This window comes from Pecten maximus, chromosome 4, assembly GCF_902652985.1.
Source record: "Pecten maximus chromosome 4, xPecMax1.1, whole genome shotgun sequence".
Classification (NCBI taxonomy): Eukaryota; Metazoa; Mollusca; class Bivalvia; order Pectinida; family Pectinidae; genus Pecten; species Pecten maximus.
The window spans coordinates 6916021-6941258 of NC_047018.1; the positions used below are offsets into that span (position 1 = coordinate 6916021).

General features: G+C 38.3%; 1 protein-coding gene across 5 annotated transcripts in view; it reads right to left on the reverse strand.

Annotated features, from left to right (window-relative positions):
- Positions 1–205: 205 nt before the first annotated feature.
- Positions 206–25238, reverse strand: part of LOC117325089 (terminal uridylyltransferase 7-like) — a 35950-nt gene continuing 10917 nt past the window's right edge. For all 5 annotated transcript variants that reach the window (XM_033881025.1, XM_033881021.1, XM_033881024.1 and 2 more), the window contains exons 12-27: positions 25058–25205; positions 24820–24906; positions 22991–23091; positions 22175–22336; positions 19771–19860; positions 19371–19484; positions 18279–18353; positions 16899–17070; positions 16113–16160; positions 14095–14183; positions 13869–13993; positions 13107–13246; positions 11779–11927; positions 10168–10527; positions 7427–7502; positions 206–6201 (exon numbers count right to left, since the gene is read on the reverse strand). In XM_033881025.1, coding sequence (XP_033736916.1) covers positions 6074–6201; positions 7427–7502; positions 10168–10527; positions 11779–11927; positions 13107–13246; positions 13869–13993; positions 14095–14183; positions 16113–16160; positions 16899–17070; positions 18279–18353; positions 19371–19484; positions 19771–19860; positions 22175–22336; positions 22991–23091; positions 24820–24906; positions 25058–25205 — 2064 coding nt within the window. In that variant the 3' untranslated portion in view covers positions 206–6073. The remainder of the gene's footprint in view (positions 6202–7426; positions 7503–10167; positions 10528–11778; positions 11928–13106; positions 13247–13868; positions 13994–14094; positions 14184–16112; positions 16161–16898; positions 17071–18278; positions 18354–19370; positions 19485–19770; positions 19861–22174; positions 22337–22990; positions 23092–24819; positions 24907–25057; positions 25206–25238) is intronic.

Here is a 25238-nt window from a genome sequence, read left to right on the forward strand (position 1 = left end):
AATAAAAAAAAAAATGGATAAAATGGATCAGTCAAAATGCAATTAAGCACTGTGACTTAAGAATCAATTCATTGTTGGTGACGAAGAAAAGTGTAAAAGATTGAAATCAATTTTGTTATCCATAAAACTAAGGAATTATTTAAATCAGACATGTAATGATACTTGAAAATACTACACATGTTAACAAAAGTACACCTTTTTTTTTAATTTTCTGTCAAGCTCTGACACAGGTATCACATTCAATAATCTCCCATTTGCCCTGTTTCAGTGAATGATAAGTGATACAGTTAAACGTGAAGTGACATCTATCACACAAACAGGTAGACTAAGTATCCATTCTAATTGCATGTTGTTTTATAAACAAGAGGTCCCTAAGGCTTGGAGTCTCACTTTACAGTCAATAATTACCTTGTATGAACATTGCTACTCTTACATATGGTTCATATAGCCAGGTTTCAAGTTGTGGAAATGTCAGATTAAGAGTACTGAACAACTGTGGAATTTTAAACACACTACATCAAAATAGATGTAAGGTATTACTGCATGCAATAACAGTTTAATGGAGAACAACAGATACACTGAGGGAACAAGTATGGAGTAGAAACAAAGGGCAAACAGAGGAAACAATCGGGTTGGACAAACAAACATGAGAAATGTAGGGGCCAATCATTACGGAGGGAAAACAATAGGTGTGTAGGGCGACATAGGATATGGAGGAGAAACAACAGGTGTGTAGGGGAACAAAGGATCAGGGGAAACAACAGGTGTGTAGGGGAACAAAGGATATGGAGGAGAAACAACAGGTGTGTAGGGGAACAAAGGATCAGGAGGAGAAACAACAGGTGTGTAGGGGAACAAAGGATCAGGAGGAGAAACAACAGGTGTGTAGGGGAACAAAGGATCAGGAGGAGAAACAACAGGTGTGAATGGGGAACAAAGGATCGGGAGGAGAAACAACAGGTATGTAGAGGAACAAAAGGTATGGAGGAGAAACAATAGGAGTGTAGGGGAACAAAGGATTTGGAGGCGACACAACAGGTGTGTAGAGGAACAAAGGATCAGGAGGAGAAACAACAGGTGTGTAGGGGAACAAAGGATCAGGAGGAGAAACAACAGGTGTGTAGGGGAACAAAGGATCAGGAGGAGAAACAACAGGTGTGTAGGGGAACAAAGGATCAGGAGGAGAAACAACAGGTGTGAATGGGGAACAAAGGATCAGGAGGAGAAATAAAAGGTGTGTAGAGGAACAAAGGGTATTAGGAGAAACAATAGGTGTGTAGGGGAATATAGGATATGGAGGAGACAACAGGTGTGTAGGGGACTAAAGGGTATTTAGGAGAACATTATGTTATGAAGGGAACAACAGGTATGGAGGAGAAACAACATGTGTGTAAGACGAACACAACATGTTTGAAGGAGAAACAACAGGTACTATGTATGTAGGGGAACAATGGTATGGAGGATAAACAATGGTTTCACATAAGAAAGTAGAACAAGGCTCCTAATATCCATGTCCCTCGCCTGATTATGTAGCTGCTGTATCAATAATCCTGGTTTGATATGCTGATTTACAAAATATTGTAATATTTGTGATTTTGTATAGCTGTTATTTCCATTATATTTATATACATGTAGCTGGAATAAGGCACTTAATGGTGTTTAATAAACACAAGAATTAACCTTTGACTTTTGAACAATGATGTTGATATTTAAATTTGCGCATGAAGTTTGTCCAATAAAACACATATGATGTTTCATCAAGATCTGTCAGTAGTGTCAACCACTTGAGTGATGACAATGACTGTGAGAGTAAAACTCTATTTTTAGTAACAGTGACCTAGACCATTGACCGATTATGTCCATATTTGATCTTGTTTAAGGTTTGTCCAATACAAACACACACGTGAAGTTTCATAAGAATCCATCAATATGAACAATAGAGCGATGAGAAAGAGTAAGGCAGACTGCCAAGATAAAAACATACCCCACCCCCTGGGGTATAAACATACATAAGAAGGAGTGCTCGGAACATGAAGACACAAGTAAATATTAACTGTATTTACCTGAAAACTTCCCCCTAACTGTGTCACTGTGATATACACTGTAAGCATTTCAACAAATAGGAATGTATTGAGATATGTATCACTACAAACTGTAACAGAAGTGTACATACATATACTATATAATAATATCAGCTGATTATGCTGTCAAAACACAATCAAGCTAAAGCATATATATAATATTCGTCATACAGACTTACAGTTTTTATTTGAAACAAAGATAACGAAATCTCCACCAAATTCCATCAATAGTAAGAGGCTTCCTGGGTTAAAGTAATACACAAATGTGATAATCCTAGGGTTAAAATAAGTACCAGATACATAAAATAGGGCATTTAAAAATACTGCGATAGAGTGACATAGTTTTGTGTTGTGATGTTATATTCCTGTGTATCTCACCCTGCCTGTTTTCTAGATAATTGTGACATCCCTATTTTCTACAAAAATAACTTTTAATGTAACGACAACACTATGACAGCAAAATCCAGCAATTTAAAAGACAAAAGTGAGTGAGGTTAAAGACAAACATAGTCCTACAATAGATGTCTTTGAAGGTTCATATTGTGATATTTAACACTAGTTATCAGATATTTCTTATCAATGTTATTATTCGAACCTTAAATATCATAAATATTCAATGATATATTATAGGACTACAGTTTAATAAGGCGGAGACAAACACAGGTTAAAGAGACTCAGAAAAACACAGGTTAGTGGGCCGACATAAACACAAGTTAGTGGGCCGTCACAAACACAGGTTAGTGGGCCGTCACAAACACAGGTTAGTGGGCCGACACAAACACAGGTTAGTGGACTGACATAAACTCAGGTTAGTGGGCCGACATAAACACAGGTTAGTGGACCGACATAAACACAGGTTAGTGGACCGACATAAACACAGTTTAGTGGACCGACATTAACACAGGTTAGTGGGCCGACATTAACACAGGTTAGTGGGCCGACACAAACACAGGTTAGTGGGCCGACACAAACTCAGGTTAACAAGGCTGAAATGTAAGGAAGGGCGAGACAATGATTAGGAACTGTACATCATCCAGTATGTACTTTTCTACCCACATCCAGTAATTATGGACAGGTTCTTCTCCCACTGGTACCGTTTTTGTTAGGTAAATAAATTCCAGTCGAACAAACATCAATCTAATTTGTTTGCCATTAACCCTAGGGATGAAACTGGAGGATTCCCAATTCAGAACAAACGTACGATGTCATGGAAACAGTTACACAAGAAAAATATACATTATACAATATATATGCACTATGATGTGACTCCTGTTTCTTTTCAATTCTCAATTTCACAAGGCTTACAGAAATGTAAATTTGAGTACTGTAAAATACTCATTTGTTTTATCAATTTGTGCAATTGGTTTTATATGAACTTTGAAAACCACATCACAATTACAGCCAGTCTTATAGTAAGAAATCAAATTTGTCCTTAAACTTTGACCCAAATGACCTCGACCTTATACCCAGTGACCTTGATCTCTGGTCAGTTGAGTCTTTGTTTAATTCTGACCAATTTATTTCATGTCACAATAAAATGTTTGTCAGTGAAAAGACACCTCTGACCTTTACCAAGTGACAGTGACCTCTTTGACCCAGTGACCTTAACCTTAGGTCACTTTACTCCTTGTTTAATTCTAACCTTATCATGCTTTTTCATATTAAATGTTAGTGAAAAACCTTGACCTTTGGACCTAATGACCTTGACCAATGACTATGATTTTTGACCTCAGTATGTATTTTTGTTAACTGAACAAATATCGTGAGAATGAGTCATTTAAAGGTTAAAACACATTTGACACCTGTGACCTTTAAAATAGATCAAGGTCAGTGATTTGAACAAACTTTGTACCCATTCATCCCACTTTGCTACTGGCTCAATATCATGACCCTGGGCCTCTTCATTTATGAGAAGAAGTCGAAAATGTATATTGTTTATAATGGACGAAGGATGACCAACAACGCCAGACAAAAGGCCATTGCAATAGGTCCTAAATAGGACCAAAACAACTCTCATCTATGTTAAAAGAGAGATAATTCAACATTTTAGATTAGATTTTTGAAGTTAAGAATGGCAAAGCCTCAAGTTAAACCTACCGTTGTTGAGATAGCTCTTGTCTCCATCACACTGGTGAAAGATTCTCTTAATCTCTAGTACATGTCAAACTAAAGTCTCCTATCTAAACACCCAATTTTAGATTTAAATAAAAAAAATCATGATTTTCTTACACATGCCCCTCAGTGAACATTATCACCTACACAATACTACAAATATGAATTTGCTCTGACCAACACCTGACAACTATCTATATTTACACATGCTTACCATTTTAGAAATGGTAACATCCAACCATCTTTTCTTCTGGTGCTAAACTATCACCAAATGACTCCAGTGAAAATCTAACATACATACAACGAAAATAACAATTAGACAATGCAAGTGGTTAAATGGAGGCTATTTTCATATTGGATTTAAATTGGAGTTTCTGGGGAATTGATTATTTTGTTTATAGTCTAAAAATGAAATTATTTGAAATAGACTGTAATGATTAAGAGCCCTGACCATAATCTCCTGTGTTTTGATGATAGCAATACATTAAAAACACAACACTAGACCGTTCAATACACAAGGTCTCTTTTCCAGATGAATTTGTCCCTATTTTTACAAACCATGGGCTAGATGTACAAATACATATAAATAATATACGCAAGTTGACATATTTGTTATAAAATCTATACCAACTACAGTTTCAATAACAGCAAAAAATTATAAGTTAAATGTTTGTCATGAATTTTCAAGTATAATTTTCTGCAATTTTTGCATTCTTATTATTTCATTTATGATGTTCCAGTATCAAAAAATTAGATAAAAATGTGTAGCTACCATAATATAAACAATTTGGGTAAAAAAAAACCTACAAAAATATTTGTTTCCCTTTTTCGATTGTTATACTGTAGTTCAATGTTTGATCAGTTTTCTCCCTGTGATACAGAATGGAAAAAGTGTGAAGCAATCAGCAAAACTTCTGCTGTTTCTTTGAGAGTTTGTATTTTCTTCTCTGCAACATTTCCCTCAAAAGGTCCAATACATGTACCAATCTCTATGGAGACTTGACTCCTATACTTAATACAGCTGACTCGTTGAGTGAAAAGCTGCAGTTCTTTATAAAGCTGCCAAATCTCATGAGTCACAATATTTGATAGTATATCATCAAAATAGAACTAAAATCACCAAATGAAATTTTAAATGAAAAAGAAGCAAAAACGTACATTTTTTTCTAAAGAAATTGTCACTCTACAAATTCATGAGACAGAAAAAAACAGTGCTAAATATATTGAACCTCAAAATAATTATAAATATCTATATCCATTCTCAAACAAATTCCACCATATATCATAATGTCACTCCTTACATATCAAATAGTATATAATGATATTTACACCAACATTTAAATGTCTATTAGATGAACATCAAAATTTGTGATTTTATCTATAAATTTGATAACTTATCAGAAGAAATATTCATAAGATGTAATAATGCAGAATAAAGTAAATCCATTGACATAACAATATGGCTGACCTAACTACTTCCTCTCATGTCTAAAGCAACTCGGTCTATAAGATCCAAGTGTTACAAAGCAGTTTACCTGGTATAGAGGTATGTACACTTAATTCTACTATTTTGAGGAAGTTAACTTCCTTCTTTCTTGATTGGCAGACTGTTAGTTAAACAGTTTTTGATTGGTGCTTTTGCAGCTCCTTTCTCCTCTGTTTACTGGTGGATTATTGGTATTTTGTTAGATATTTTCTGTCCTACATTTCTTCTTTGTTGGCTTGTGGATTATTTGTAAGATATTTTGTAAGACAATTCCCCTCTGTTGACCATTGGGCTAAGACATTTTCTCCTTTGTTAACTGGTGGATGATTTGTAAGATATTTTCTGCCCTGTTGACTGTTAGATGATTTGTGAGTCTCTCACTGTTGTTGATACCTCACATCCGCCTCTGTTGATTTGTAAACTGTTTGTATGATTGTCTTTGATTGGAGCCCCCTCTGGAGCCCCCTCCCTGGTTGCCTTGGTGACTAGATTGACGGTATTGGTCGTTTGGAATTGACACACCTATAGGTACATAGAACAAATTTTAATATTTTAATAACAGCTATGTTATCAGCATTTAGGTATGAAACAAAATGTCTAGAACTACAATCCCTGCCACAAAACATCATTAGATAGATAAACAGTTCCTGTCACAAAACATCATTAGATAGATAACAGATATAACAAGCAAATTACTAGAATTTACATCCCTCACTTTTCTGACATATTGTACATGTAGGTAAAAATTTTGAAAATATTTGGGAGGGTTATTTAATGACCAATAACAATGTTTTTTCACAAATCAAGGAGTGATGACTCTATGACTAATTTTGATGATAATCGGAAAATATTTGTTATTGCATGGAAACAGCAAAAAAACTTAATTTTTTGTTAAAGAATGGTCTATTATGTCTGGCAAAATTGGCAATAAAATTTGGTTCAGCCCTCAAAGTATTCAAGCTCATTATCAAGTTTGAAAAAATCTGTTAACATTTCTTGCAGTTATTGCATAGAAACAAAGCACGAGAGACAGAGAAACAGACGGCCGGCACGACGGATAGATGGACAAACCAAAATTAATATCCCCTGTTTCAGTGAAAGTGGGTGATACAAAATACACACATTTAGTGACAAGTTAAGAAATATCTAGGGTCTCCCACTCAAAATCAATATCAAAAGTTATAAAAATACATGTATATAGGAAGTATTGATATGTGAAGATATAACTTTTTATTATTGACTAATCACAATGACATATTTGCTGTATTCACACCTGCAGATCGTTTTAAACCAAAACAATTGTAGAATGAGTGGTGGCTCTTCCACATGTGCACCACAGATACAGAAACTAAATAGGTTACTGAATTACACAATTTGTAACATTTCTGTAAGCAACATATACAAGATAACTGTAATCTTCAAGAATCTGTAAGAGTATGGTGCCCTTGTTTACTGTTATTGTAATTGTCACATTTTTTGAGGCAGTTGGTTATTTCCAATTCAGGTTCATTGAAATGTAACGTTTGTTCTGAAGTGTTGAACATTTAATGGTTTCCATGTTGTTATAAGTGACATGAAAATAGCAAATCAAGCTTAATTATTGATAAATACTGTATCTTTCTGTTTCTATTACCAGTAGGTTATTTCTACTACGTTTTGCGCTTCCAACAGAATATATTAAACATTTCTTTATAAAGATGGTGTGAAGTTAAATGTGTATACATGTAATTATGATAAATAAACTTACCTATGCTTGGAGGCCCCATGGTACCAGGATTGGCTGACAGAGAAACTTGTCTTGGTGATGACCCAGGAGGAATGTTCTGAAAATAAATCAGGAATGTGGTGATGCCATTGGACACTAGACTGGAACACATTTTCCATGACAATGTTTTATTTTAATCAAACCAAATATTGTTCTCCTTGAGATTTGGGAGAAGAAATATCAAAATCCAAAATGGTTGCCTGTCCCTGACATTAGTTTCCAGCCATTGATGATGGGACCACTGATGTATGCCTTCCTAGTGCCATCGCAAGGAAATACCCTAGTCATGGTAACCCACCCTGTCATATTAAACCCTAGTCATGGCAACCCACCCTGTCATATTAAACCCTAGTCATGGCAACCCACCCTGTCATATCATACCCTAGTCATAGCAACCCACCCTGTCATATCATACCCTAGTCATGGTAACCCACCCTGTCATATTAAACCCTAGTCATGGCAACCCACCCTGTCATATCATACCCTAGTCATGGTAACCCCCCTGTCATATCATACCCTAGTCATGGTAACCCACCCTGTCATATCATACCCTAGTCATGGCAACCCACCCTGTCATATTAAACCCTAGTCATGGCAACCAACCCTGTCACTTTCCCGACTGGGAATTATGTGTGACATTTCCTATTTTATAACAGACACTATGTAACTAACAAGAAAGAAGACATAAATTCAAAGGGCTGTAAACGACATCACTTACAGCCATAGAGATGGTGACATTTCACAGTGAAAGGACAGTAAACGACATCACTCACAGCCATAGAGACAGTGACATTTCACAGTCAAATGGCAGTAAACGACATCACTCACAGCCATAGTGACAGTGACATTTCACAGTCAAAGGACAGTAAATGACATCACTCACAGCCATAGAGACAGTGATATTTCACAGTCAAAGGACAGTAAATGACATCACTCACAGCCATAGAGACCGTGACATTTCACAGTCAAAGGACAGTAAACGACATCACTCACAGCCATAGAGACAGTGATATTTCACAGTCAAAGGACAGTAAACGACATCACTCACAGCCAGTGACAGTGACATTTCACAGTCAAAGGACAGTAAACGACATCACTCACAGCCATAGAGACCGTGACATTTCACAGTCAAAGGACAGTAAACGACATCACTCACAGCCATAGAGACCGTGATATTTCACAGTCAAAGGACAGTAAATGACATCACTCACAGCCATAGAGACAGTGATATTTCACAGTCAAAGGACTGTAAACGACATCACTCACAGCCAAAGTGACAGTGACATTTCACAGTCAAAGGACTAAACGACATCACTCACAGCCATAGAGACAGTGACATTTCACAGTCAAAGGACAGTAAATGACATCACTCACAGCCATAGAGACAGTGATATTTCACAGTCAAAGGGCAGTAAACAACATCACTCACAGCCATAGAGACAGTGATATTTCACAGTCAAAGGACTAAACGACATCACTCACAGCCATAGAGAAAGTGATATTTCACAGTCAAAGGACTAAACAACATCACTCACAGCCATAGAGACCGTGACATTTCAGAGTCAAAGGACTGTAAACGACATCACTCACAGTCATAGAGACCGTGACATTTCAGAGTCAAAGGACTGTAAACGACATCACTCACAGTCATAGAGACCGTGACATTTCACAGTCAAAGGACAGTAAATGACATCACTCACAGCCATAGAGAAAGTGATATTTCACAGTCAAAGGACTAAACGACATCACTCACAGCCATAGAGAAAGTGATATTTCACAGTCAAAGGACTAAACGACATCACTCACAGCCATAGAGACAGTGACATTTCACAGTCAAAGGACAGTAAATGACATCACTCACAGCCATAGAGACAGTGACATTTCACAGTCAAAGGACTAAACGACATCACTCGCAGCCATAGAGACAGTGACATTTCACAGTCAAAGGACTAAACGACATCACTCACAGCCATAGTGACAGTGACATTTCACAGTCAAAGGACTAAACGACATCACTCACAGCCATAGAGACAGTGACATTTCACAGTCAAAGGGCAGTAAACGACATCAGTCACAGCCATAGTGACAGTGATATTTCACAGTCAAAGAACGGTAAAGTACATCACACACAGCCAAAGAGAGCGTGGTTGTTCCATGTTTTATAGCACACTTTTGTAATGAATAATCTATTTTAGTATAAAATTAATAAGAATGAAACAAATGTACAAATTAAGTCATTTATAGTCAATACAAAAGAAAAAGCCTGTACAATATGCTGTTTGCTAGAACAATCATTCACATCAACTACTAGTCTATAATACCTTTGCAATGCAGCAATGCATGAGACTTTCTCTCTGCCCATAATTGTCTGTGTTTACAATACTTGTAATGTAGTGTTAGGCTTTATTACCACCCAATATTGATATTCAATGTACCTGAGCATCATGAGTGGACTGAGCAATGATATGTTGCTGTACAGAAGAGGCTACTAGATCATGTCTACCCTGTGTCACCGTGGTAACGCTAGGCACAGAACCGTGTAGCTCCAGGTGACGTGGGGACGAGTGTAGAGGATGATTAGGCATGGGAGTAAGATGTCTCATCAACGTGTTACAAGAGGAAGCAAGAAAGTTAGTGGTGACAAAGGCCGAGTTAAATGCCAATGGCGATGTCGATAGTGATGGAGATGGGCATGCATGCGGTGAGTGTGATAATTGCCATACAGGGTATGGGTTCGGCGGCGTCCCCTGGTGGCGCTGCTGCTGCTGCTGTTGGTGCTGAGACATACGCTGGGAGTTCTGCATGTACTGATTCATCCAGGGATGGCCTGACATGCCCTTGTTGTGTGGGCTAGTGGACATGTACCCCTCCTGGTACTGGGGCCGGCCGATCTGTTTAGGGGAAGATGCTGGCCTGGGGTCATGACCTTGCTTCATCGGTGATACAGTTTGCCTAGGTGGTGGGTATGAGTCGGACAGGTTTACGTTGGACCGTGGACTACCACGATAATTGCCCTGAGGACTGCCACTGTTAAATTGCCTCTGTCTGGGTGTTCCTTGATGCCCAAACGGCATGGGGATATTCTAAAATACACATAGCAGTAAACACTACACTTCATTCTGTCTCATACCTTAGACCAAAGATTGTGGACAAATAAGTTGAAAACTGACAATTTGTGCCCGACATTTTTTTCTTTTTCAGTTTCTTGCATTTTTAAAAATTATCTCTTGTAACTTAACAACCTGCTCTTGAAGTCAAAGCCCAGCTTTTATTTTCTGATCATGAGTGACCTTGAAGATCGTTGACAAAACTCACCAGAAGACGAAGACATTCTAATAAATAGGTATTTGATTACAAAATAGAAACAAATATTTTTAAAGTTTTGTTCTATTAGCTATTTAATCTTTGTACTTATGTCAGATGGCCCTACTGACATCAAACAGATAGATATTTACAACAAAACATAAGAATAACCAAAAATTACATAGCTCACTTTTAAGCCCCATCTCAACTCCTTACAGTCCCCCATAGAATGTGGAGCTATATGCCAAGAAATGCACGGATAATAAATAAATCTGATGGATATTTACTGATGATTAAGTGGTGTCCTTTTACAATGAAATTGGATCTTGTGACACATATCAATTATTTGATTGCATTTGGTGGCATGAATTATAGCAATATTATATTGATAACAATCTTCAATTCTCAAAATCCAAGATGGCCTGCTGTTGGCCATATTGTTTTTCTGATCAAAAATCTAAATTGAATCGGCATAGCTAGGGACCAAGAGCAACCTACACATGAAGTTTGAGGAATATCCCTCCAGTTCTTTTGAGAAATAGAGATAACAAACTTCAATTCTCAAAATTCAAGATGGCCACCTGTCAGCTATTTTGTTTCTCTGATCAAAAATCAAAATTCAAATGGCACAACTAGGGACCAAGAGGAACCTACACATTAAGTTTGAGGAATATCCCTCCAGTACTTTTTGAGAAATAGTGATAACAAACTTCAATTCTCAAAAATCCAAGATGGCTGCCTGTTGGCCATTTTGATTTTCTGATCAAAAATCTATATTGAAAAGGCACATCTAGGGTCCAAGGGGAACCTACACATGAAGTTTGAGGAATACCCCTCCTGAACTTTTACTGGCGATAACACATTTACTTTGATGTAGCTAAAAGGTTACAATGTGAAACTATAGGCCCCCTTCCCATTTCTGGTGGGGGATTAATCACCTGAACAAAAGTGTCAGTATTATTCAACCTGACTTGACATATGCCCAGTTAGGTCATCTAATCTACACAATTGTCTCCTGTATGTTTACAAACCCTTGGCTGGCTGGCCACATGGCGCTGCTGCTGCTGCTGTTGATATCGTTGTCCAGTGTTAGAACTATGGTGTTGCTGTGGGTTTCCGGGGCGACGCCAATCCTGTTCCAAATTGGGGTCATTGGATTCTGACTGTGATCTTCTCAACCCTATAATGAAACAACAGGCCCATAGGCCTTAATGGTCACCTGAATCTCAAACATATAAATTCCATCTTCTCTGTGAATTTACAATGTATTTCTAAACGGTAAATGAAATCTATGGGCAATGAAATTTACAATTTTGGTAAAAAGACCTTTCAATCCATGAAGAGTGAAGAGTATTCGATTCAGCCAAATGTGGGTCTTGAGAAGATATTTGAAGTTTCAGTCAATTAGATCTAAAACATTGGATTTACATCCAAGAAATGACTTCAGATGTGTTATCCATCTGACAGCCGATTTATATGCTATACCTATGTTTTCTCTTCTTTTTCTCTTCATAAATTCCATCCTTTAAACAGTCATTTGATTACTGTGACTTTGAATTTTGTTGGTCAAGTAAACTTTTTGCATAAAAATTGCAGCCAGCAACTCAAGCTGTAGATGTGCTAAATTATCAAGTGTATATGTGTCACAGTAATGAAAGAAAAAACATTTCAATAGCAATTTTTGGATAATTTTGAATTTTGGCTGGAAAACATTCTTTCAAGTGCCATATCTGCATCAGTTTTGATGATTTGACATTGAAACCTTGCTCACACCTTGTAAAATGTGGCCTAAATAACCATTTTGAAAGATTTTTTTTTTTTTTTTTTTTTTAATTTTTCATCATTTGACCCCTGTGACTATGAATGAAGGCCCCAAATTCTTAACTAACAATGGATGACGGACTGTGCACAACAACGGACAAAGACAGATTGGAAAACGTTTCTGAGCTTTGCTCAAGTGACCTAAAAATATTTCATTCAGATATTTAAGTTAATTGAACACTGTTAGGATGGATAGCCTACCTTTGGAGAGGACACACTGTTTGGATGGATTGCCTACCTTTGGAGTAGTCACACTGTTTGGATGGATTGCCTACCTTTGGAGAGGACACACTGTTTGGATGGATAGATAACCTACCTTTGGAGAGGACACACTGTTATGATTGATAGCCTACTTTTGGAGAGGGCACACTGTTAGGATGGATTGCCTACCTTTGGAGTAGTCACACTGTTAGGATGGATAACCTACCTTTGGAGAGGACAGATAGTTAGGATGGATAACCTACCTTTGAGGAGGACACACTATTAGGGAGGATTGCCAACATTTAAAGAGGCCACACTGATAAGATGGATTGTTTACCTTTAGAGTTGTTGTACTGCCCTTGAGACATGTTTTTGTCCCCATATCGACCTTGTTCTTCCATGTTGTTTTTTTGACCATCTTCTCTTTGTTGTTTTTTATCTTTTGACCTGAAATTTTTAAATTTCTCTCTTTCTTCTCTGGAAAAAAACAACATACAAATAATTCGAGTTCTACAATTTTGTATCCCTACCCCATAAGGATGTAGCAAGTCAAATATGAGTGATATCAATTACTTAGTTCCAGAGAAGATGTCGTTTACATCAGTTAAGCCAAACTGATCCCTTTTGGCCTGTCATCTGGCCCCCAGGGGATCAGCTCCACCATTTGTACAATTTTGTATCCCTACCCCATAAGGATGTAACCAGTCAAATATGAGCGACATCCATTGATTAGTTTCAGAGAAGAAGTCGTTTACATCAGTTCAACCAAATTGACCCCTTTTGGCCCCTGCCCCTCAGGCCCCTGGGGGTCAGCCCCGTCATATGTACAATCTTTAATCCCCATCCCACAGTGATACTACCCGACAAATATGAGCGATATCAATTGCTTAGTTCCAGAGAAGAAGTCTTTTACATCAGTTCAACCAAACTAACCCCTTTTGGCCCCTGCCCCTCAGGCCCCAGGGGGTCAGCTCCACCATTTGTACAATCTTGTATCCCTACCCCATAAAGGTGTAACAAGTCAAATTTTGTTCAATCCCGATCAGCGGTTATGAAGAAGAAGTTAATTGTCCTTCGAAACAGGTAGGCTAAAAATCACCTTTCTTTCCTCTGGATAACTTTTGGACACTCCTTGGCAATGTGGCCAATCTTGCTACACACACGACAGCAACGGTCACTAGGTGGTGCTCCTTGAGACAGCTGTTTCTTGTCAAAGAAGTAATCCTGTCATAAAAAATAATAAGAAAGAATAAAACTACATCTTAGAATGTCTCAAGAGTTTGTTTTCATGTTAAATGACAGCAGAATACTACAAATCAACTAACCGCAGGAGTTGAACAGGATTTGGGGATTTCTGAAGGCATGCCATACAACTCTCGACCTCGGATAAATGTCTTCATGATGTACTGGTTCACTAAACGATAGAGAAAAATGACAAAGAAAAACATTACAATTAATCATGCAGATAATTCAGATATTCAACCCAAACAAAAAATCTATAACTCAACAAACTGACTTGTTCATCTGTATCTTAATATCCAGATAGAACACTCCATATATCTTTGTACTTATCATATATACATCAAACGTTATACACTAATAAAAACCCTATTTGGTTGAACAAATATTTAATCTACACTAAAACCCTATTTGGTTGAACAAATATTTAATCTACACTAAAACCCTATTTGGTTGAACAAATATTTAATCTACACTAAAACCCTACTTGGTTGAACAAATATTTAATCTACACTAAAACCCTACTTGGTTGAACAAATATTTAATCTACACTAAAACCTTATACTGGTGGACGAGTACTTACTCTACACTAAAACTCTATATTGATGGACGAGTACTGACTCTACACTAAAACTCTAGACTGGTGGATGAGTTCTTACTCTACACTTAAACTCTAGACTGGTGGACGAGTACTTACTCTACACTAAAACTCTATACTGGTGGATGAGTTCTTACTCTACACTAAAACTCTATACTGGTGGACGAGTACTTACTCTACACTACAACTCTATATTGGTGGACGAGTTCTTACTCTACACTAAAACCTTATACTGGTGGACGAGTACTTACTCTACACTAAAACTCTATACTGGTGGACGAGTACTTACTTTACACTAAAACCTTATACTGGTGGACGAGTACTTACTCTACACTAAAACTCTATACTGGTGGACGAGTACTTACTCTACACTAAAACTCTATACTGGTGGACGAGTTCTTACTCTACACTACAACCTTATACTGGTGGACGAGTACTTACTCTACACTAAAACTCTATACTGGTGGACGAGTACTTACTCTACACTAAAACCTTATACTGGTGGACGAGTACTTACTCTACACTACAACTCTATATTGGTGGACGAGTTCTTACTCTACACTAAAACTCTATATTGGTGGACGAGTACTTACTCTACACTACAACCCTATATGGTTGGACAAATACTTACTCTACACTACAACTCTATATTGGTGGACGAGTTCTTACTCTACACTAAAACTCTATATTGGTGGACGAGTTCTTACTCTACACTACAACTCTATATTGGTGGACGAGTACTTACTCTACACTAAATCCTTATATTGGTGGACAAGTACTTACTCTACACTAAAACTCTATACTGGTGGACGAGTACTTACTCTACACTAAAACCTTATACTGGTGGACGAGTACTTACTCTACACTAAAACTCTATACTGGTGGACGAGTACTTACTCTACACTACAACTCTATACTGGTGGACGAGTACTTACTCTACACTAAATCCTTATACTGGTGGACGAGTACTTACTCTACACTAAAACTCTATACTGGTGGACGAGTACTTACTCTACACTAAAACTCTATACTGGTGGACGAGTACTTACTCTACACTAAAACCTTATACTGGTGGACGAGTACTTACTCTACACTAAAACTCTATACTGGTGGACGAGTTCTTACTCTACACTACAACTCTATACTGGTGGACGAGTACTTACTCTACACTAAATCCTTATACTGGTGGACGAGTACTTACTCTACACTAAAACCTTATACTGGTGGACGAGTACTTACTCTACACTAAAACTCTATACTGGTGGACGAGTACTTACTCTACACTAAAACTCTATACTGGTGGACGAGTACTTACTCTACACTAAAACCCTATACTGGTGGACAAATACTTACTCTACACTAAAACTCTATATTGGTGGACAAATACTTATTCTACACTAAAACTCTATACTGGTGGACGAGTACTTACTCTACACTAAAACCCTTTACTGGTGGACAAATACTTACTCTACACTAAAACCCTTATATTGGTGGACAAGTACTTACTCTTTCTTGAAAGACCCCCACCAAGATTGTGTGCTAGATCGAAAGGATCTGCAAAGTAAATGAATAAATGAATAAATAAAAGAACAAAACCTTAATAAAACTTTCATGAATATTTTGTTCTGATCCTTTTATTAAGAACTTAATACATGTAAATGTATAAACAGAAAAATAAATCACTATGATACATAGTGTGGTATTATCCCCTGTTTAACACTGACAGAAAACCAGAGATATGTTTTTTAAATGTATTAACACCAAGCCAATTATTGTAAATTACATGAAGTTCTGATATTTTGATGTGGATCATCTTTAATTGTTGATCGTTTCTGAAGTACAGTAATTATTTTGAATTTCATCAAGACACAGTAAAAACTATTTTTTTTACATATTTGTCGCCATGGTGACAATTTCAGTGTGATTGACAAGGGAGAGAGCAATATCTTTCAGCTACAGATGAAGGAAGCCAAATGCTGTAGTGGGCCAGTTATATATCAGGACAAGGGGGTCCATAGAATCTCACAGCTCAAACCTCAATTATACATAAACCTCACCAGTTATTTAGTTGTCTGATGAAGGTGGCAGAGTGTAGTCACCAAAACCTCTTGCATTAAATCCAATTCTGGTTGTGTTAATCCATTCACACCCAATATAGTGTATATTTTAAAGAAGGAACTGGTGAAGATATGGAATGAATGGTTTTAAAAACCAATAATTTATTCCTTACTGTTTGAATTCCATGCCTCCCCCAAGTTTGATTTCTACACCTGTGTAACGTGTATTACTTACCCTCTATTGCTATACACTTTCCATTCCACAGCTTTTCAAACCGTGTCAGAGGTTCCGATAGTCTAATGCACACCACATTATCCTTAATGGAGAACTCTTCAGTGTAAAAGACAAACATTCCAAACCACAACTCTCCCAAACTCTGCTGGTTCTTGCACTTCCATATTTTGGGCTGAAATGTTGAAAATAAGCATGCTGGTTATTGTCAAAGCAAAACATGTCCCCTACTGATCTTTGACCTTTAACCTTACCTGATGACAACCAAAATCTAATCAGCTAAATCTGTACAAGGATTTAATACAAATCTTACACACTTAAATAGTGGCCAAGGCTGCCCTTTGACCAATGACCACCAAAATATACTCAGGTGTAGAATTTCATGCTGTGATGTTAATAATTATGAACATGAATTAAATCTGTCCTGGAATTGAGATATTTTACACAAACTTTTCATTTTAAAAGTGGTCAAATGCAATCAGTTGCAGATCTTGACGGTGTGATGTCATGGTATGAGTATGTCTAGGTATTCATGAGATAATTTAACACATGATTACCACACAGGGATGAACAGGTGGACCAACAGATGAACAGGTGGACCGACAGATGAACAGGTGGACCGACAGATGAACAGGTGGACCGACAGATAACAGGTGGACCGACAGATTAACAGGTGGACCGACAGATGAACAGGTGGGCCGACAGATTAACAGGTGGGCCGACAGATGAACAGGTGGGCCGACAGATGAACAGGTGGACCGACAGATTAACAGGTGGGCCGACAGATGAACAGGTGGACCGACAGATAACAGGTGGACCGACAGATGAACAGGTGGACCGACAGATGAACAGGTGGACCGACAGATGAACAGGTGGACCGACAGATTAACAGGTGGACCGACAGATTAACAGGTGGACCGACAGATGAACAGGTGGACCGACAGATGAACAGGTGGACCGACAGATGAACAGGTGGACCGACAGATTAACAGGTGGACCGACAGATGAACAGGTGGACCGACAGATGAACAGGTGGACCGACAGATGAACAGGTTTTGTGATTACTATATATGTACCCCCGTTACTAAGTGAGGATTAATAAAATCTAAAAATGATACCAAAACTGTAAAGTAGCTGGGGAGAAGACTTCCAGTTTATTCTAGGTGTGAAAGTTTACATACAAACTGGAATATTTTGTTCCATTTCATAAAGTCTGCACAGTTATAGCCAATGTTATGTTACTTGTAGTGGTTTACTTATAATAATTTGTGTATGAATTGTACTGATGTAAGCCAATATAATTTTATTATACATTAATTACATGACTTTCACAGTTTCCAAGACATAATCAAAATAGTTTCCCCAGAAATAGGTAATATTTACCAGTTTTTCCACATCATCAAAGTACCACGTGTTCCAGCCATCTACAATTCTCTCCGGCTTTTTTCCTGGGTATAACTGTAATAAAGATAAAATAAACCTTAATCATAGCTATCAGGATTAACTTTCTACATCAAAACAAAAGAAATTATTTATAGACCAATTATTATCAATATTCAGATACTCTAGTCTATAGATATTATGAATTATAAGATATATTATTTCAAATTTATAAAAGATATCAATATTTAAATTTCCATTGCTGGAGGTAGTTAAGATACTCACCTCCTTTATGACAGTTAAGGCACTCACCTCCTGTAGGACAGGTAAGGCACTCACCTCCTGTAGGACAGGTAAGGCACTCACCTCCTGTAGGACAGGTAAGACACTCACCTTCTGTAGGACAGTTAAGACACTCACCTCCTATAGGACAGGTAAGACACTCACCTCCTGTAGGACAGGTAAGACACTCACCTCCCGTAGGACAGGTAAGACACTCACCTTCTGTAGGACAGGTAAGACACTCACCTTCTGTAGGACAGTTAAGACACTCACCTCCTATAGGACAGGTAAGACACTCACCTCCCGTAGGACAGGTAAGACACTCACCTCCTATAGGACAGGTAAGATACTCACCTTCTGTAGGACAGTTAAGACACTCACCTCCTATAGGACAGGTAAGATACTCACCTCCTGTAGGACAGGTAAGACACTCACCTCCCGTAGGACAGGTAAGATACTCACCTCTTGTAGGACAGGTAAGACACTCACCTCCTGTAGGACAGGTAAGATACTCACCTCCTGTAGGACAGGTAAGATACTCACCTCTTGTAGGACAGGTAAGACACCCACCTCCTGTAGGACAGGTAAGATACTCACCTCCTGTAGGACAGGTAAGACACCCACCTCCTGTAGGACAGGTAAGATACCCACCTCCTGTAGGACAGGTAAGACACCCACCTCCTGTAGGACAGGTAAGACACTCACCTCCTGTAGGACAGGTAAGATACTCACCTCCTATAGGACAGATAAGACACTCACCTCCTGTAGGACAGATAAGACACTCACCTCCTGTAGGACAGGTAAGATACTCACCTCCTGTAGGACAGGTAAGATGGATGGTTTACATTGCTGGAGGTAGTAGATGAGCAGGAGTATGTAGGCATAGGAGGACAGACTTCCCCTGGAGGCATCTCCAATCTCACAAATCTGTTCAGTTAACAAATGATGATGCAAGCATTATTTCATATTAAACAGCAATTTATCAAAAACAGGTTTTAAAAGTTAAACATTTAAAATGGAGATAATCATATCTTTGAGAATCCATTTTAACAGTAGCTACATAATGCTGTTAGTGGTATTTAGAAGAAATGTGTTCAAATTTTTAATATGGCTCATTTTTCAAAGCAATATTTATTGATAAGATGAGAAAATGTTTATTACTAACAATTGTCTTCCTTAAAATATCATAAATGAAGTGGAGCTAAAGCCTTACCTTGGCAAAAACTTTGAAGGCATAACCAAGGCACCTGACCCTGGGATCTAAGGAGGCATACAGCTGGATCATTTTAGTGTTATATAGTGCCTGAGGATGTAAATGTTGTCTGAGGATTATAAACCTTTAACTACTGGTATCATAACAGACCAGAAGCTCTGATGTTGGCAGGAATTCAATTTCACTTTTAATCTTGTACGGAAATTACATGAACATTTCTGAAAACTTATTTGTAAAGAAAATGACAAATTAATCCCTATGAAACTTAGACATACATATTACAGAGTGAAAAGGAATACAATTTTATACACATGCCAAAAGTTTGAAGTGATATTATAGCCTTCCTTCATAACAAGGGTATCAAATACACTTTTACAAACAAGTTATACAAGCTGACAAATCTTGTTAATAAATCATGTTTTACCTTCACCAAATCTTACAAAGAAGACACAGTCAAACCTGCACTAGGTAATGACTAACTGCATATTACAAATATAAAGATCACAGTTGTACCTGGACTAATGACTACCTGTATATTACAAATATAAAGATCACAGTCGTACCTGGACTAATGACTACCTGTATATTACAAATATAAAGATCACAGTCAAACCTGGACTAATGACTACCTGTATATTATTACTATAAAGATCACAGTTGTACCTGGACTAATGACTACCTGTATATTATTACTATAAAGATCACAGTTGTACCTGGACTAATGACTACCTGTATATTATTACTATAAAGATCACAGTCAAACCTGGACTAATGACTACCTGTATATTATTACTATAAAGATCACAGTAAAACCTGGACTAATGACTACCTGTATATTATTACTATAAAGATCACAGTCAAACCTGGACTAATGACTATCTGTATATTATTACTATAAAGATCACAGTCAAACCTGCACTAATGACTACCTGTATATTACAAATATAAAGATCACAGTCGTACCTGGACTAATGACTACCTGTATATTACAAATATAAAGATCACAGTCGTACCTGGACTAATGACTACCTGTATATTATTACTATAAAGATCTAGGTTGTACCTGGACTAATGACTACCTGTATATTATTACTATAAAGATCACAGTCAAACCTGGACTAATGACTACCTGTATATTATTACTATAAAGATCACAGTCAAACCTGGACTAATGGCTACCGGTATATCATTACTATAAAGATCAGTCAAACCTGGACTAATGACTACCTGTATATTATTACTATAAAGATCACAGTTGTACCTGGACTAATGACTACCTGTATATTATTACTATAAAGATCACAGTCAAACCTGGACTAATGACTACCTGTATATTATTACTATAAAGATCACAGTCAAACCTGGACTAATGACTACCTGTATATTATTACTATAAAGATCACAGTCAAACCTGGACTAATGACTATCTGTATATTATTACTATAAAGATCACAGTCGTACCTGGACTAATGACTACCTGTATATTACAAATATAAAGATCACAGTCGTACCTGGACTAATGACTACCTGTATATTATTACTATAAAGATCACAGTCAAACCTGGACTAATGACTACCTGTATATTATTACTATAAAGATTACAGTTGTACCTGGACTAATGACTACCTGTATATTATTACTATAAAGATCACAGTCAAACCTGGACTAATGACTACCTGTATATTATTACTATAAAGATCACAGTCAAACCTGGACTAATGGCTACCGGTATATCATTACTATAAAGATCACAGTTGTACCTGGACTAATGACTACCTGTATATTATTACTATAAAGATCACAGTTGTACCTGGACTAATGACTACCTGTATATTATTACTATAAAGATCACAGTTGTACCTGGACTAATGACTACCTGTATATTATTACTATAAAGATCACAGTCAAACCTGGACTAATGGCTACCGGTATATCATTACTATAAAGATCACAGTCAAACCTGGACTAATGACTACCTGTATATTATTACTATAAAGATCACAGTCAAACCTGGACTAATGACTACCTGTATATTATTACTATAAAGATCACAGTCGAACCTGGACTAATGACTACCTGTATATTATTACTATAAAGATCACAGTCAAACCTGGACTAATGACTATCTGTATATTATTACTATAAAGATCACAGTCGTACCTGCACTCATAGCTACCTGTATATTACTAATAAAAGGGTCACCTGCCTATAAAGGCACATTTCTCTGCTCCCTTGAGGGCCTTTATAAACAGGTTTGACAGTATATAAAAAGATGTACCCAAAGCTTACAAATATATGATTCTAATCTTCAAAATTCCTAAAGGCCGCACAGACATCTCATTCAAACAAATTTTACCGTTAAATTGATACATATATTGTTATTTCTCCCTCAACAAATCTTACCAACAAGTTATACAAACTGATGTCTCCCTCCAAGCGACTGCGTCTGTGTTTGAACTTGACAATTGGAACCTTGGCTGTGGTGATGGGAAACACATTGTAAAGGCCTCGGTGCTTCTTCAGTTTCTGTGTGATCTCCTCTATCACCAGTACAGGGTCCAAGCCCTTAGTAAGAGGATAACACAATGGAGGTCATATTTGGTAGAGATGAAATGTGCATTCTGGTGAAATAGGATTCAAAGTAAATCCTAAATAAATGCATTGTCTGTGCTTTTGTTAAATAATAACCACCTCGACCATGCAATAATACTCATTTTGTGTACCAGGTTCCATAAGTGTAACTTGCGAGATTAAGCAGTATTTCCAGATGGACACTAATTCCAATATACCTAACCCTCCTAGATCAGTTTTATTGTATTTCTGTCATTGGTATGGGCGGGTGTACATGTATAATTACTGTATTTCTGTCAGATGTATGGGCGGGTATACATGTGTAATTACTGTATTTCTGTCAGATGTATGGGCGGGTGTATATGTGTAATTACTGTATTTCTGTCAAGATGTATGGGCGGGTGTACATGTATAATTACTGTATTTCTGTCAGATGTATGGGCGGGTATACATGTATAGTTATTGTATTTCTGTCAGTTGTATGGGTGGGCGGTCGTACATATATAATAATTGTACATGTATTTCTATCAGTTGTATGGGTGGGCGGTAGTACATATATAATTATTGTATTTCTATCAGTTGTTCTATGTACGGGTGGGTGTATAGGTATAATTATTGTATTTATATCAGTTGTCAGCAGGTACCAACCTCACTGGTAGGCTTGCCTTTGAAGGTCACACACAGGTCAAGGTCACTCTGTTTAAACCCAAATCCATTATGTGAAGACCCAAATAGGTGGAGTTCAGCATCTGTAAATGTAAAGATGATAAATCAGAAGTAGCACATAATAAATCTACAGGGATTTTTGTCAATCATTATACTTGTGCACACACAGAAATACCCGGGAGATTTTATGTGCATTAGATCCCTGTAACACAAATGTGAGGCTCCATTTGACACATACATACCTGAGTACAGCTCCTAACACCTACACACCTGGGTACAGCTCCCAACACCTACATACCTAGGTACAGCTCCTGACACCTACATACCTGGGTACAGCTCCTCACACCTACATACCTGGGTACAGCTCCTGACACCTACACACCTGGATACAGCTCCTCACACCTACATACCTGGGTACAGCTCCTCACACCTACATACCTGAGAACAGCTCCCGACACCTACATACCTGGGTACAGCTCCTCACACCTACATACTTGAGTACAGCTCCTGACACCTACATACCTGAGTACAGCTCCTCACACCTACATACCTGGGTACAGCTCCTCACACCTACATACCTGAGTACAGCTCCTCACACCTACATACCTGGGTACAGCTCCTCACACCTACATACCTGGGTACAGCTCCTCACACCTACATACCTGGGTACAGCTCCTCACACCTACATACCTGAGTACAGCTCCTGACACCTACATACCTGGGTACAGCTCCTGACACCTACATACCTGGGTACAGCTCCTGACACCTACATACCTGGGTACAGCTCGTGACACCTACATACCTGGGTACAGCTCCTCACACCTACACACCTGGGTACAGCTCCTCACACCTACATACCTGAGTACAGCTCCTGACACCTACATACCTGGGTACAGCTCCTGACACCTACATACCTGAGTACAGCTCCTGACACCTACATACCTGAGTACAGCTCCTGACACCCACATACCTGGGTACAGCTCCTGACACCTACATACCTGAGAACAGCTCCTGACACCTACATACCTGAGTACAACTCCTGACACCTACATACCTGTGTACAGCTCCTAACACCTACATACCTGGGTACAGCTCCTAACACCCACATACCTGGGTACAGCTCCTGACACCTACATACCTGAGTACAGCTCCTCACACCTACATACCTGGGTACAGCTCGTGACACCTACACACCTGGGTACAGCTCGTGACACCCACATACCTGGGTACAGCTCCTGACACCTACATACCTGGGTACAGCTCCTGACACCTACATACCTGGGTACAGCTCCTGACACCTACATACCTGGGTACAGCTCCTGACACCTACACACCTGGGTACAGCTCCTGACACCTACATACCTGGGTACAGCTCCCGACACCTACATACCTGGGTACAGCTCCTCACACCTACATACCTGGGTACAGCTCCTCACACCTACATACCTGGGTACAGCTCCCGACACCTACATACCTGGGTACAGCTCCTGACACCTACATACCTGGGTACAGCTCCTGACACCTACATACCTGGGTACAGCTCCTCACACCTACATACCTGGGAACAGCTCCTGACACCTACATACCTGTGTACAGCTCTTCACACCTACATACCTGGGTACAGCTCCTCACACCTACATACCTGGGTACAGCTCCTCACACCTACACACCTGGGTACAGCTCGTGACACCTACATACCTGGGTACAGCTCGTGACACCTACATACCTGGGTACAGCTCCTGACACCTACATACCTGGGTACAGCTCCTCACACCTACACACCAGGGTACAAGCTCCTAACACCAACATACCTGGGTACAGTTCCTGAATGAACTCCTCAAGCTCTTGTCTGATATCTTCTCTGTCTGCATACTCCTCTTCCTTCACTGCAAAATCTCCTAGAGAAAATTAAACAATCCCATATCTTAGATACACAATGACCCTGATAACACAAGGAAAATGTAACACGAGCAAAGCACATTGATGTGACATTTAAAACTGACACTTCAGCATAACGAAAGCAAAAACAGCAATAAATGTCACACTTACTTGGAACTTGCTTGATTGTATTAGTAAGACTTCTAAGGAAATCTTTGGTCATTTTGGGCAGTGGTTTGAGATCAGGGAGAGCCTCATCAGGACAAGAATTCTTCAGATGGCCTTCCTTCTCACAAATACTGCAGAAGATCACAGGACCCTGTATACAAAATATACATATATATTGTTTTTG